Genomic DNA, 14,260 nt, shown 5'->3' with positions numbered 1-14,260 from the left:
AGCACGGAACCCTAAAAGTTAAAAGGTGTCGCGGAAAAACCCTAAGAAAACATTACGTCACAGTGTGTGCGCCGGGACACAGCGCGGGATACTGTGACACGGTGCAGCATACCATGATACGGTGTGTATGCCGTGACACGGTATTCTGGTTTTCCTGAAAACCGTCCAAATTCATCTTTATCTTTACTTAAAAACTAAGAACGTGATATTTTAGGTGCCGGTTCAGCTATTCCGGAATAGTTTCAGGCTTAGGATTTTTATTATTTATTAATCGGGCTTAGTTAGTAAATAACACGAAATGAATTAAAAAGGGTTTGGGCTAGGATACGAGTTTGACTGAGTTTGAATAAAAGGTTTAACTGATTTTTTGACTGAATATGTTTGACTATGTTTGACTGAAATAGGATTTTAAGTACTTTTGAGATTAAATACTTGACCCGACCAATAATGGTGGTGAAAGGTTGCTCATCATCGGGTTTGGTTTTGGGGATACATTTTTAGGTGTCTACAAAAGCCTCTATTTTGACTGAGTTTGTAGAAACATCAATTTCAAAAACGATAGTCAAAGTAGTCGATTGGGATGGAGAATGATTTAAGACGTTCTGCAATCCTAAATCACTCTTTATACGCCGATACCTGCAGAAAAATGTTAACTCCACAGATAAAAGAGTAAAGGGATAGAATGCTTATCTGACACTAGTATATCGGCGACAAATATGTTTGGTAGTTTTCTACGCCTCTAGAAATCCACCGAACGAAGACTGTTGTGATATTTTTCCCCGCCTCGGGAATGATGATTCCATGCCTCTGGAACGCTATTAGATGATGATTTTGGGGAGACATTTTTAGGTGTCTACTGTAATACCTTGAAAATTCCCTTATTTTAAAATAGTCTTTTTACTCTAATTAAAACTATTTTAAGGAAATATCCAAAATATTACCGCCACCGTGATAATGGCTAAGGCTATTTTTCAAAGTCACACAGCGGAAGCCTAAAAATAAAAACCAACTTTTAAAATAAAACTTGTGTAATACCTCGTATTTTTATACGTATTTTATTTAAAATAAGTATTTTGAGAAGTATTTAATTGAATTTAAATGTTTTATTTAGAGTATTTTATTTATTTATTTTAATAAATTGGAAATATTTTATAAAAGGAAAGTTTATTTAATTAATTATTTTAATTAAGTTGGGGTTTAATTTAGGAAAGTTTATTTTAGTAAAGTTTTATTAGGGATGATATTAGGAAAATTAAAAAGGGAAAGTTTAGGGAGAAGGGTTTTAGAGAAGGGGTATAAATATCCCACATATGAGGCTAATCAAACTTTGCCCAGAGTGGAGAAAACCCAAGTTAAACTTCTCTCTCCTTTTTCCTTATTTTCTTTTTTTTTCTTTTCCTTCTCCCCTTCCCCTTCTTTTTTTCGACCACCCCCCCACCACCACTGCCACCCGCCGGCAGCAGGTGGCTACCGCCGCCAGCAGCACCAGCCGCCGGTAGCAGGCGGCCACCGGCGCCGGCAGCCGGCATGGTGGTGGCTGCCACCTTCTTTCTCTCTCCTTTTTCGAATACAAAAAAAAAATTATTAATTTTGTTTTAAAAATCAATTTAATCCTAGATCTAAATATTAATTATGGGTTTTGTGATTTGATTTTTGATGTTTGATTGAAAGTATTATGTTAATTAATTTTCAGATTATGTTTTAATTAAAAAGCCTCAATTTTTGAAACCCTAGGTTCTTGATTTATAAATTATTGAAGGATTATGATATATAATGGTGTAAACCTTTGATTAAAGTGTTTTAAGACTAAATTACAGCAAGATTTAACTAAAATAAAGTGCTAGAATTTTTGGTAAAGCATTAGAAATCAAGTTTCTTTAAGGAATTTTAATTACCCATTAATTGAGATTTAATTATGAGGTTTTAAATTAATTTCAGCTTATTTTAAATAAATTATGAGGGGTTCTATAATAGTATATATTGCTGGAAATTTGTGTAGAGTGGGTTTTAATATCCTTTTATGATTTTAAATTGTAGGAGACTTTGAAGTGAGTGATTTCTATTAATTGTGGCGATATTAAGATCGTATTCAAGGTACGTTCGCGTACTTAGCATAATTATGTTGATGTAATAGCATGCCAAATGTGTTTGATTGATTACAAGTAGTATCATGCTAGGTTTGGATTGGAAATTATGATTTGAATGTTATTGATGATTGGATTATGAGGCATGATTTATTTGTGATGGATTATTGGATGGAAAATAATAGTTTGGAATATTATTTATGAACCACATATTTATTTATGGCATGATAGAGAGCATGTTTAATTAAACTAAATGTTTAATTTGGTTTGGAATATTTAAAAGGAATTTTATTATGGTTCATATAATTTTTATTGATGCTTTAAGCATGAGGAAGGAGCTATATAAGTGTCTTTGTACACGAGGAATAAATTGTATGTTGGTGCCTTAGTGCACTTAAGGTGTTTTTAACACCGAGGGATAGGATTTGTGGCGCTTTGTGCGTTTAAGGTGTCATTGGCACCGAGGTAGAATTAAAAAGGGTTCAACATTAAATATTATGTGATCACTAATTATTCAAGAATTAAATTGATGTATTTGATTGTTTGAATAATTATTGTTGATTGAATGATTATGGTTTGAGAGTCATCACCAAGTTTAATAATCGGTAAATAACGTAAAGTGAAAGAGATTACGCACCAAAACTCTTGGAACGTATATACCTTGAGTATTAACATATGGGGGGAGTTATGGGGTTTTATATTTAACCATAACTTCTAATGGAGTACAGGACGCTGTATATTCCTTTTTATTATTATGCGCAGGAATTCCGCCACCTATGTGTGGTTTTTGATGCTGGCACGGTTAGCTCCCGTATCAGTAACCTCAATTTATTGGGGGAGGCTAGGGGGAAACCCGTTCGATGCGTAATCAATGCTAAATAAATTATTTAGTGTCTAGTGAAAATTGTTATTGAGTGTTGTATGCTTGGAAAACAGGTGCAACAAGGTAAGTAGTGTGTTGATAGAGAATTGTATGCTAGTTTGTTAATTACGCTATGTACTCAGTTTTGCTGATTGTGTGTGTTTGTATGTTTGTTGGCCTTGTCTTTATCTTGGCCCTATGATGACCCATTTATAATGGAGAGTAGTGGAAATAGGTAGAGATAAGCTTTTCAGGTGTTGAAGCATATTCATGAATGAGCATGAGTGAAGAGCGTATCATGCTAGTTTCCATAAGTTTATGATGTGTTTATCGCTTTAATTATTTATGATAATATTATTATGCGCGACTAACGAAAAGGTTTTGAATTTGGTTTGGTTTTAATAAGGGCCTATAATGGTTCCAAGTTGTAGGTTGATTTTATTTTACTTCGTTTGACTTTGGTTTGACTTTATTTTCGTTGATTTACTTTTTAAGTTGACTTGTTTTGAAAGGGTTTGAAATTAGTCTTCCGCTGTGTGTCTTTGATAGTTGTCTTAGCTGTTATCACGGTGGCGGTAATGTCTTAGATATTCCTAATTAAAGTTTTAACAGGTATTTTTAAAGAAAGGAATTTCTAGGGTGTTACAGCTTGAGTTCACAACCTCAAAAAAAACAAATAAAAATAATTAAATCACAAGTTGGAACCAATCCAAACATGACCTTTTTAAAAATCTAACTTTAAATAAACACATCAAGGTTAGTCCATAATAAACAACTAAAATATAAAACTAGGAAAGCATAACAAGTAACTCTCGGCACTCATTCCCATCATGCTCTTCATGTTTCAAGTACATTTCACTTTCCCTTTATTTCAACCCTCTACTCACCACATAAATGGGTCATAGTAGGGCCAACCGAAGGAAAGCCAAACACAAATACAAAAGTACGAATCAACAAAAGCTGAGTACATATGCACCACACTAACATGAATATCCTATCAAAGAAAGTACAGTGTCCTATACCCCTGTAGAAGCTATGCTCAAATATAAAGTCACATAACTCCCTTCATATGTTCATACTCAAGGTATATACGTTCCAAGAGTGTTAGTGCGTATCCTCTTACACTTTACGTGATTTATCAATTTAACATGTGAAGACTCCAACCAATCAATCAAGAATGAACATAATAATAATCAACACATTTTTCCAATTAATTCTTGAATTAATTAGTGAGCACATACTATTTATTTTAATTAAGGTTTTGTGCACAAAATTGTACAATTACTACCTTGGTACATAGAATGCACTAATAAACTCCTTGACTCGATCTCAACTTACTTGAGTGAGCAATTAAATAAACTAACTTCCTTGATTCAACACCAATAAATAATGGGTGAGAGTAAAATTCATGAATCATGTTCAATAATTCTAATTATAGCTCTTTTAATCATATATAAGCTTTAATTTTCTTATTAACTTCATGTTTCTTTGATACTCAAAAATAAAACATACTTCCATGATTCACATATATTCAACTTGTATCATGCTTCAAATATCATATTCACATGCTTGCATAATAATTCATGTTCAACCAACATCAATTCCAAGCATATAATCAACCAAACATGCTATTTATTCATCACTTCAATCACAATTTACAATCTTAGCATGATACTACGCATACACAAATATTCTCGTGCACATATGTACCTTGAATAACGCCTTAACTCGGCCACACTTGCTAGAAATCACCTAACTCGAAACTTTCTACAATTAAAAATACATAACTATAATTAATCCACTATTCTCACAAATTTCCAGCAACTATAATACTATTTAAATCATACTAATCAATCCCTTTTAATAGCAATAAAGCCATAAAACTTTTTCTTTAAGTAGGTACTTTAAATCCTTTCAACAAGACTTGATTTTTATGACTTAAATAAAATTCCAGCATACTTATTTAGTATAAAACATCACTTTTAGACTAAGAAATCATATATAAATCACTAAATCCTTTTCCCTTTTATGGGTAATCAAACCCTAACTCCATAATTAAGAAGTAGTGTGTAAATAAATTCCAACATTAAATTGAAGGCTTTAAATTCATCAAAAATATGATTAGATCATGAATTAATCAACAACAACAACCTAGCCTCAATCCCTAACCAATTATACAAAATCCCCAATTTCTAGGGGTTTATATTTGGGGTTTTTAATTAAATAAAAATCTGAAATTTATGTTAATAAATTAGCAACATCAAAATCCCAAAATCAATACCAGAACATAATTAAAAAATCATGCCTTTAAAACAGTTAATCAATAGAATTAATTTTAGGATTAAAAGAAGTTTTTTTTATACACACAAACTGAAAAGAGGAGAGAGAAGGAGGAAAGGGGTGCCGGTCGGAGGTGGTGGTGGTGGCGTCGGTGAGCTGGCCGCGCAAGAGGAGGAAGAAGGAGAGAGGAGAGGCGTGGGATTTAGGGGGGAAAAAAGAAGAAAAGGAAAAGAAAAATAAAGGAAAAAGAAGAGAGAGAAAATAAAGAGAAAATCTTTGAATTTTTGTGAAATCTGACAATTATGAACTTGTGTGGAAAAATCTTGAGGTTTTAAAGTATTTATACTCTCTTTTTAAAAATAAAATCCATATTTACAATTTTGTCATTACTAATTCCTACTCCCTTACAAATTCTCCTTTTGGGCCAACTTATAAATTGGTTCACTCATTTAAGTAGGATTGACCCAATTAAAAATACTTTTGTTGCCCCAATTCATGATCCATTTTATTTATACACACTTATAATTTATTTAAATACATAATTTCTTTTTAAAATCAAATAAACCATTTTAATAAATAAAATAAATAAAATAATTAATTTATATATATATATATAGTAACATTTAGAAAAACGTCCACATTTGATAAGTGTTACACTTAAAAAAAAAAACAAAACTAGTAGTATTTATTAGGGGTGTTCAAAAGTATTTGATCCTAAAATAAGATGATTTGACCGAAATTTCAGATATCGGATCTGATTTTATGGTTTCAGATATATTAGATCAAATATCCAAAAAATAATTCGGGTTTTCGAATCGAATACGAATCAGAATTTTTTCGAAAATGTCAACTACCCAGTCCAAAAATTCGGAAATCTAATCCGAAAATCCGGATATGCAAAATTTTGAATTGTATTTGGATCGCAATTTCTCCAATCCAAAAATTCAAATATCCAAAATTTTCAAATCAGATCGGATCTCATGTCTAAATTGAACAATGTTAGTTTTTATAGGAATGCTCAAATCTGCAAATTTTTGAACCGGATGGATCGGACCATCGAATCGGGTCCTTGTTGATCACCTCTAATAAGACCCAAACATAATTTTTTTAAAATCTCTTTTTTTTATAGACGGTCAAGATTTAGTGTTAAAAAAGGAAACCAGCGATCCACATGATTTGTTAAGCTTGGATCACGAAAATAGTGTTAAAAACTTAAATTAAAGTAAATTTAAACCCAAAAACAAAGTTTTGTTGCAGGAATGTCAGACAGTAGAGTAGTGGGCACACAACCACCACAACTCCCTCTCCAAAATCCTTTCTTCCAATTTCTTTTCAATTATTTAACGACTAAATCTCCCCATTTTTTGTTGCCATTTTTTTACACTTATTTCTTTGATTTTGTCTTCTGAATTACAGTTAATACTTAGCCCAATTTAACAACCCCACCTTCCATGTGCTTATCTTATTGTCATCCCCTGCAAAATTTCGTCCTGTGACTTTGCGAACTTTTGCCATTTTTGTATCTATTTTTTCATTTGGGTACAATTAATTATTGATTTTAAATAAGAATTTTCAGTGATTTGAAGTGGGTTTTGGACTTGTGTATCTGGGTGATGGATAGTTTTTGTGATCTTGAAGTTGATGTCAATGGTGAAGCTGTTTTCATGGTAGATAAGGTAAATATTCTTTTGCTCATTTACTTGCTTTTTTCCTAACTTTTTGGGTTAAATTCATAATTTTCTGTACTTAAATTATAGATTCGCTTTATATTTGATTCATATGTTTTTATAGTCTTGTTCATATGAGCCAATTTCTCAGTTCTTTTATTTGCTCTTCTAATTAAACAATCACTTCAAAATTGTAGAATGTTTGATACATGTCCAAGTGTTCGGCTCAGCTATTATGCGAAAGATATTCCATGATTTTGATATCAATATTTGATCTATACTTAGCAATTGATAAGAAATTATAACTATTCTAGTACAAATTATCAACACTATGCTTAAAAGTCTAGAAAGATTATACCCTGTTGCGAGTAGTAGATTTCGATGCTGCTATACATTTCCCTTTCAAAAATGGAGTATAGGCTGTCCATCATTTAATATGCAACCAAAATTGCAGTGTGGTGGGGTCCAATTGTCATCCGTATTATTCCCTCTTCTGTACGGTAGTTTTCGCATATATCATGAGCAAAAGTAAAAGAGGTTATGATTTTGGACTTTGGGTTCTGCTTTGCTATAATATCCTCTTTCTGGTTGGAGTGCCTTTGTCTGTTTCTTTTACTGCTCTTGAAAGGGACTATTGGTTATGCTCAGAGCATTCATTTTGCCTCCCCCCTTATGGCCCTACGCTTCCTCGAGTTATGTTACTCGGACATGGGTTTGTGACCAAGTGCTAGACTCGGTTACTTTGTGAAAAGGTTTAATTATTTTAAATTTGAGTGTTGAGTTTCCATAACGTTGTGAGAGTGTTGAAGATCTGTTAAGGGTACTTGAGGAGTTGAGGTAAGATAAAGAAGAATATGAATTAGCTTAGGTATGTGCCTAAGTGACTTTTGTTAGTAATCACAAGATTTATGAGGGTATAACTGACTGTCAGCAGTCTTATGCTGTCTCCTATAACACCCTAGTAGAGAAGTATGCCTTTATTTCTTGAAATGCTTTTGAGTATTTGTAACACTAGTTTCTCATCAATCTTTTCTTGTTTTAAGTAGTACTCTGATTTTTAAAAGTTTGATTATCACATTTCATCAATACTTTGGCGTTGCAGAAACGTATATCTTCTTTCTCAGGTAGATTAAGCCATTTATTTGGTAAATCTGCAAGCACTGGGAGTAGTTTCAAAGTAATATTTCATGACTTCCCTGGCGGAGCTGAGACATTCGAGCTGGTTGCAAGGTTTTGTTACAATAATGGCAGCATTGAAATAAGTCCGACTAATTTAAGCTTCCTTCATTCTGCGGCTTATTTCATGGAAATGAGCAGATCGGTGTCCGGGACAGAGAATCTAATTGAGCTGACTGAAAAGTCACTTGAAGAGATAAGCTACTGGACTTGGCCTGGTCTTTTGTTGGCTTTAAAGCAAAACCAAAATTTGCCCGAAGATGTCAAAACTGCCGGTGTAGTTCAGAAGTGTTTGGATACTCTTGTTGGAAGGTTGGCAGTGGCTGCTGAAACTAGCCCATGTCCATCTACTTCTTCACCTGAGAGCTTTGGTTTTCGGATTTCATGTGATTCTCGGAGTACTGAGAGCTTAAAAACAAGCTGCTCTCGAGCAAATTGGTGGTTTGAAGATCTATCAGTACTAAATCAGAATCTGATTGAACTGGCTGTCAAATCTATGGTTTCTCGGAAGCTTGATCATGGGATGATAGGTAGGTTCCTCCTCCATTACCAGAAATTGAAATTCATTTCTGCCCAATCTGATGAGAAGTATAGAATAATTGAGATGGTCGTCAACAATATATGTTCCCTTGATCACTGGTCTGTTTCTTTCAAGAATTTGATGGGGCTTTTGAGAATTTTGCTAAACCTTAATGTAAGTAAATGCACTAGAAGTAGATTAGAAGGTATAATTGGCTTGAGAATGGATGAAGCAACATTGGATAACCTCCTCGTTCCTTCTCCACAAGGAATGAACTATTTATATGATGTGAACCTTGTTTTGAGGTTACTGAAATCATTCCTTGGTGGCGGTCTGCCTAAGGTTTCAAATGATAGAATCATCAGAGTATCCCACTTGTTGGATTCGTATTTGGCAGAAGTAGCCCCAGATCCAAGTTTAAGACCTTCTAAATTCATTGCACTTGCAACTGCATTACCAGACTCGTCAAGAGACTCTTATGATGAAATGTACCATGCCATGGATATGTACTTGGAGGTAATTTGCATTTGATTCTTTATTATGTTATTATCTGGAAATTTATATTGTACAGTTAGTTTGTTATGGCGGTTTCTTCTCATCTTGAAATAACCGGACAAAAAATTTGTTGTTGTGTAGGTACATACTGATTTAACCGAAGAAGAAACGTTCAACATTTGTTCTGCCTTGAACTATGAGAAGCTCTCAGCAGAAGCCTGTGTTCACCTCTCAAAAAACGCAAAGTTCCCATCAAGTTCTACAGTGCAAGCTCTTCTCTCTCAGCAAACAAAGCTTAAAAGTTTGCTCCACGATGCAAATTACCCAAAATCATGCTTCTCTTCCCCTGGTACTGGAGGTGGAGCCAGAAGCCGAAAGGATGAATCGAGTCAACAGATTGTGCTGTATGCAGGAAAATTCGATGTCATGACAGAGAACGAAAACATCAGAGCACATTTACAAGGAATGCAATGCAGGGTGACAGAATTGGAGAAAGTGTGTCAGAAAATGCAAACTCAGGTAGCAAAGATGATGAGATCAAAATCATCCAACAATATGAATCCCAGATCATTACCTAGATTCTGCTCATAAGTTTACTTATGGCCCTGATATCTTGTACTTACAATTTTCGCAATTGCCAGCATTTTATGTACAGCATAGGTTACTCATCAGTCATAATCAGTATGTATTTAAATATTTTTTCCCTCTTCGCTAGGTTGTCACTCCCATCCTTCTTTGTGCTACCGATTGTGAAATGAAGTTACACAATAAAGAAATCCAGGTTGCAATGTCAATTCTGGTTGTGGGTCAATATTGTGTCTAGTTAAACAGTTTGGATATTTGGCTCCCTGGTTAAAAACGGATTGGGTATTATATGTACCGGGTTGTGATATTTTTTAAATATAAAAATACGTACTACTGTAAGTGATTTTTTTTAATATACATGTTTTTATTTATTTATTTATTTATTTATTTATACTAGTATATGCTAATTATGTTTGTTGCCTTCATAAAGCTAATATGTAACTTGTTAAAATGTTTGACTGTAACATATTTATCGTGTCTAATCTTTCATGGAATGTTACGATTATAACAAGTTAACAACGCATTTAGTGTGTCTAATCTTTCATGGTTATATGCTTCTTTTTAACTTTGACTGCTAAAAAGTAAAATTGTTGTGCCATTATTTGTTGGTCAATTTCAACATACATCCTTTGGTTACCATTGCCATATAATCTGTATTTAAAAACTTAAGTTTTCTCGGTTTTCAAGATGTCTATTGACCTTATGCTCCATTGGCATATGATGCAATCATGCAAATGAAATTCCTTTGACTTATATATAATTTCATACAAAAATAATTGGATTTTTTGATTAAAAAAATGATTTGAAAAAGTTTCAGTTGTGCACATCAATGAAGGTTGTACTCCATGAACCTGTAGGTTGTAGATATATGGTTGTTGACTTGTCGTTGAATCAAGCTCTTAAGGTGATGTGCTTGGCAACCAATATCATGAAGAAACTGGTCCTCTGCTGAAGATTCTTTGCCCTGGTGCGAGTATTGATAGAGGGTCGAAGGTTGATTTCCTCTTAGCAAAAACTTTCCATCGATTCCCAAAATGGTCTTTCCATTCATCTTGAGTTTCATAATACGGAAGATATTGCTTTACCCCAAGCTTGGCCGTCTCACAGAAATCTAGTATTCTTTTATTGATTGTTAAAATGTTATCAAGTCCATCTGGTCCCGAAGAAGATGAGGGTGCAGATGTTAGAAATGCTGCTAGGTAGATAATATCTTCGGCTGGTGTTACCATAGATGTGTTGTGCTTCCAACTGTTATGTATAATACATACATTTACTTTAGTTCTTGTGTTTGAGATGGGATTTTAGGGAAGAAAAAGTTAGATAAGTAAATACCTTGATTGGTTGAATGGATAGATAAGGATTGGATTATAACTTGTGTTGGCGAGGATATTACCAAAAACTTCTTTTGCAAAGCTCTGTATGTTACTCTTGGGAACGAGAACAGTCAACCAAGGTTGTGTTACATTCGCTAAATCTTTCTCTTTGAGTTTTAAATCTGACAGGTGAACTCGGTCGAGGAAATCCACATATGGTACATCCGTTAGAAAAATTGTGTGGGGGATGTAGTTTAATGATGACAAAATATTTTCTGTAAACTGCATTTAAAACAAAACAGATTCAGTTTCAATGAATTATTTGCATATTGCATATGTATCATCATATGAAATGTGTTGCTTTTGGAGATACTAACCTGGTTTGTTGTGTTTGCATCCTCAGGATTGAAGTACTTCGCTACTTCTAGACAGTAGAGAATTTTGCCTTCAGATCTTGAAGGAGGACCAGCCTGCAGAGGTTTTGTACGACCAAGGGTTGAACTCAAACCTGTCATGACGAATCCTTGAATATAATCAAATGTATTATTCAACGATATTAGTTGCTCTTGATCCTTGGTGAATATTTTGAAATTCGAGTAGAGCACTCTAATCCATTTTACCTGTGAGAGTGTAAGAGAGTCCTGAGACAATTCTCAATAGAATGATGAATCGGATAAGTTATAGGATGCTTACCAATTTAGGAGCCGGTTCAAGTGATATTCTAGCCTTAGTGATGATACCAAGCTGTCCTAGTCCCCCAAGAACACCATAAAAGAGATCGGCGTTCTCTTTCTCAGAACAATTCACTATATCTCCCTTTCCTGCACCCGTTAAAAAAAACACAAATAATTTTATAATCTCCTAACATGCTTACATGCACATGATATTTTTATTCTCCATTAGATTGCATGATGTTAATGAATCTAATATTCTTATACGTAGTACTTGAATAATAAGTTGTTTAAACTTTAAACTTAACTATTCGATATTCTAGTATTTAAGTCCTTGAATATGTTCGAAGAGTTTATAAGTCTAACCTGTGACAACTTCCAATTGATAGACATTATTTATTTGAGGTCCATATCTGAATGCTTGACCACTAATCCCAGCATTTGAAAGGGTTCCTCCGACAGATAAATAAAGGTAGTCGGTCCATGACTTAGGAGTTAATCCCTGTTTAACCGTCTCATGTATAATATTTATCCATAATTCACCACCCGAAACAACAACATAGGGTGAATCCCCTGTTTGAATGTTAATCTTTTGATCTTCTAGTGATTCCATGCTGATCACTATGCCACCATTATTTTGTGATTGACCTTGAAGTGAATGACCGTGGCCTCTTGCTGTAATAGTGAGCTCTGAGTTACTGGCTAAGCCGAAAACATATTTGATTGTCGTGGATATATCAGTGACGGTTTTTGGTGATAGAACTGCCAAGGGTAGGAAATGAAATCTATTACCAAAGTCATATGCTACAACGCTAGTGTTACTGAAATCGAACGAACCATTTAGTTTGAGTCCCTTCAACGGTGATGCTAGATCATGTGAGCTTGAGTTTGCGGAATATGGATTTGCGTGAGAAAAATACGAACAAAGGTTCATGTTTAATAAGAGAACTAAGAAAATGTTTAGCAACGGCTTAAAACTATGTGCCACCATTTTCGCAATGTGCTTTTATAAGTGTTTTTATGTTGTTTAAGCTATACAATTTGTAGAAGAAAAAGTTGAGGAATTGTAATTTGTAGAAATGTTGGTTTTATATTTGCGAAACAACGCAAAAGAAGAGGTTGAGAAGAAAAGAGTGATGGTGGAAATTTATAGGGAAGGTATTGAGCTACGTATGTTACTAAGTTGAGTTGATGAGTTAAAGTTTAATAACATAATTTACATTTCCAAAAAATTATAGGTCAAGTTGAATTAATATTGTAACCTACGTCATTAGTACTTCGTAATTGTTACATAAAGTAAACAAAAATTGATTTTAAGAAAAAGTTATACTTTAGTACAATGACGTTACCGCGTTAATGCAAACAATAGACATAGCAATTTGGTAATTGTAAGGTCATTTCTCTTTATTATTGACTTGAAGTGGATTTTATCAACTTGTTTTTGTCAAAAAAAAAAAAAAAAAATATTAACTTGTTACTTCGTATTAGATTGGCCCGAAAAGAAAATGGAAAAAAAAATATTTCATTTGCGAGCAATTCCATAAGATTAAATTTTGTAGTCAAACTAGTTCTAGCTCGGGTGATGCTCTAGATGGTGGAGTACGTCATTTTACAATTGTTAAATCTCTAGTGTTAATTGTTATGATTATGATGGGTTCAAATGTGAAATACTATTCCTAAAACTCGATTAAGGCAATTTGTACCACATATCTCCAACAACTATGATAGAAATATTTATCATGAGTGATTCCATAAGATTTAGTAGTCAAACTACTTAGTTGTTGATCCGAGCGATGCTTCACATTATTATAAATTGGATCTTGCTAACGAGCGCCCCGGCGTTAGATAAGAATAGTTATATTGGTTGAAATGGTATTAAGTTAGGAATGCATGATAAAATCACGCGTCGTTCGGTGTAATTAATGTTAATTTTACTCTAATATTTGCACTTTAATTCTCTTATCTAACGCCCCGGGGGCGCTCATTAGCTTTTGCCTTATAAATTTAAAGTTTTAGTATGCATGTAATTTCTTTTGACAGAGGTATGAGTTAGAGAAACAAATGAATTGAATAAGATTAATAATTGGTAAATTTTATTCATTTTACGCTACAAAATTAAATAATTAATGATGTAATATTATTGCTTGATGCTTATTGGGGGTATGTTCTCTTCAACTTAATTTCAGTTCAGTTCAGTTCATAATTTATTCTCTCGTAAACAATTCATTTCAGCTCTATTTAATTTAGTTCAATTCAGCCCAGTTCAGTAAATCAGAACAGACCTTGAATCTAGAATATTAATATCCAAGAAATTACGTACCATTGGTGTGCTTAATTTCTTGCTTATTAGATTGTACAACGTATTTTATTGTGCAATAACTAAGAGTTAAGAACAAAAAAGTTAAATAAGGAGGTTATATAAACATAAAGAATTTTTCCATTAGATAGAGAGGTTACACATATAATAAAAAAAAAAAAAAACTTTTTCAATTAAGAAGGTTAAAAAATATTATTATCCTCCATGTCATGCCTTAGTATTAATGAGAAAGTTTTATGTAACGCCATGTCAAGCCAACATTAGGATCGATGCCACATGTCATCATATAA

At 33.4% G+C, this 14,260-nt stretch overlaps 2 protein-coding genes across 2 annotated transcripts; one reads left to right on the top strand and one right to left on the bottom strand.

The window, feature by feature from the left end:
* The first annotated feature begins 6,478 nt into the window (after positions 1-6,478).
* LOC145587614 (Phototropic-responsive NPH3 family protein) lies at positions 6,479-9,878 on the top strand. Its single transcript, XM_081644346.1, has 3 exons — positions 6,479-6,902; positions 7,996-9,105; positions 9,226-9,878. The coding sequence occupies exons 1-3, from the start codon at positions 6,840-6,842 to the stop codon at positions 9,673-9,675; spliced, it is 1,623 nt and encodes a 540-aa protein (XP_081500472.1). The 5' UTR covers positions 6,479-6,839; the 3' UTR covers positions 9,676-9,878.
* A 717-nt stretch (positions 9,879-10,595) lies between these two features.
* LOC145588671 (cytokinin dehydrogenase 1-like) lies at positions 10,596-12,644 on the bottom strand. The gene is made up of 5 exons (XM_081645285.1): positions 12,020-12,644; positions 11,676-11,803; positions 11,360-11,602; positions 11,002-11,264; positions 10,596-10,917 (listed from the first exon to the last, which is right to left on the bottom strand). The coding sequence occupies exons 1-5, from the start codon at positions 12,642-12,644 to the stop codon at positions 10,596-10,598; spliced, it is 1,581 nt and encodes a 526-aa protein (XP_081501411.1).
* Positions 12,645-14,260: the final 1,616 nt, after the last annotated feature.

The sequence above is a fragment of the Chenopodium album genome, chromosome 17 (assembly GCF_948465745.1).
Source record: "Chenopodium album chromosome 17, dcCheAlbu1.1, whole genome shotgun sequence".
Lineage (NCBI taxonomy): Eukaryota > Viridiplantae > Streptophyta > Magnoliopsida > Caryophyllales > Amaranthaceae > Chenopodium > Chenopodium album.
Note: the sequence above shows the minus strand (reverse complement) of the source record. Positions and strands in the feature narration are given on the sequence as shown.

Bases quoted from the DNA above. Each gene is read 5' to 3' on its own strand.
- LOC145587614 (XM_081644346.1), top strand. From the start codon at position 6,840: ATGGATAGTTTTTGTGATCTTGAAGTTGATGTCAATGGTGAAGCTGTT. The intron at 6,903-7,995 runs GTAAATATTCTT...TTGGCGTTGCAG, and splicing joins CTGTTTTCATGGTAGATAAG to AAACGTATATCTTCTTTCTC. The intron at 9,106-9,225 runs GTAATTTGCATT...GTTGTTGTGTAG, and splicing joins CCATGGATATGTACTTGGAG to GTACATACTGATTTAACCGA.
- LOC145588671 (XM_081645285.1), bottom strand. From the start codon at position 12,644: ATGGTGGCACATAGTTTTAAGCCGTTGCTAAACATTTTCTTAGTTCTC. The intron at 11,804-12,019 runs GTTAGACTTATA...TAACGGGTGCAG, and splicing joins TCAATTGGAAGTTGTCACAG to GAAAGGGAGATATAGTGAAT. The intron at 11,265-11,359 runs GTTAGTATCTCC...TTTTAAATGCAG, and splicing joins ATGCAAACACAACAAACCAG to TTTACAGAAAATATTTTGTC.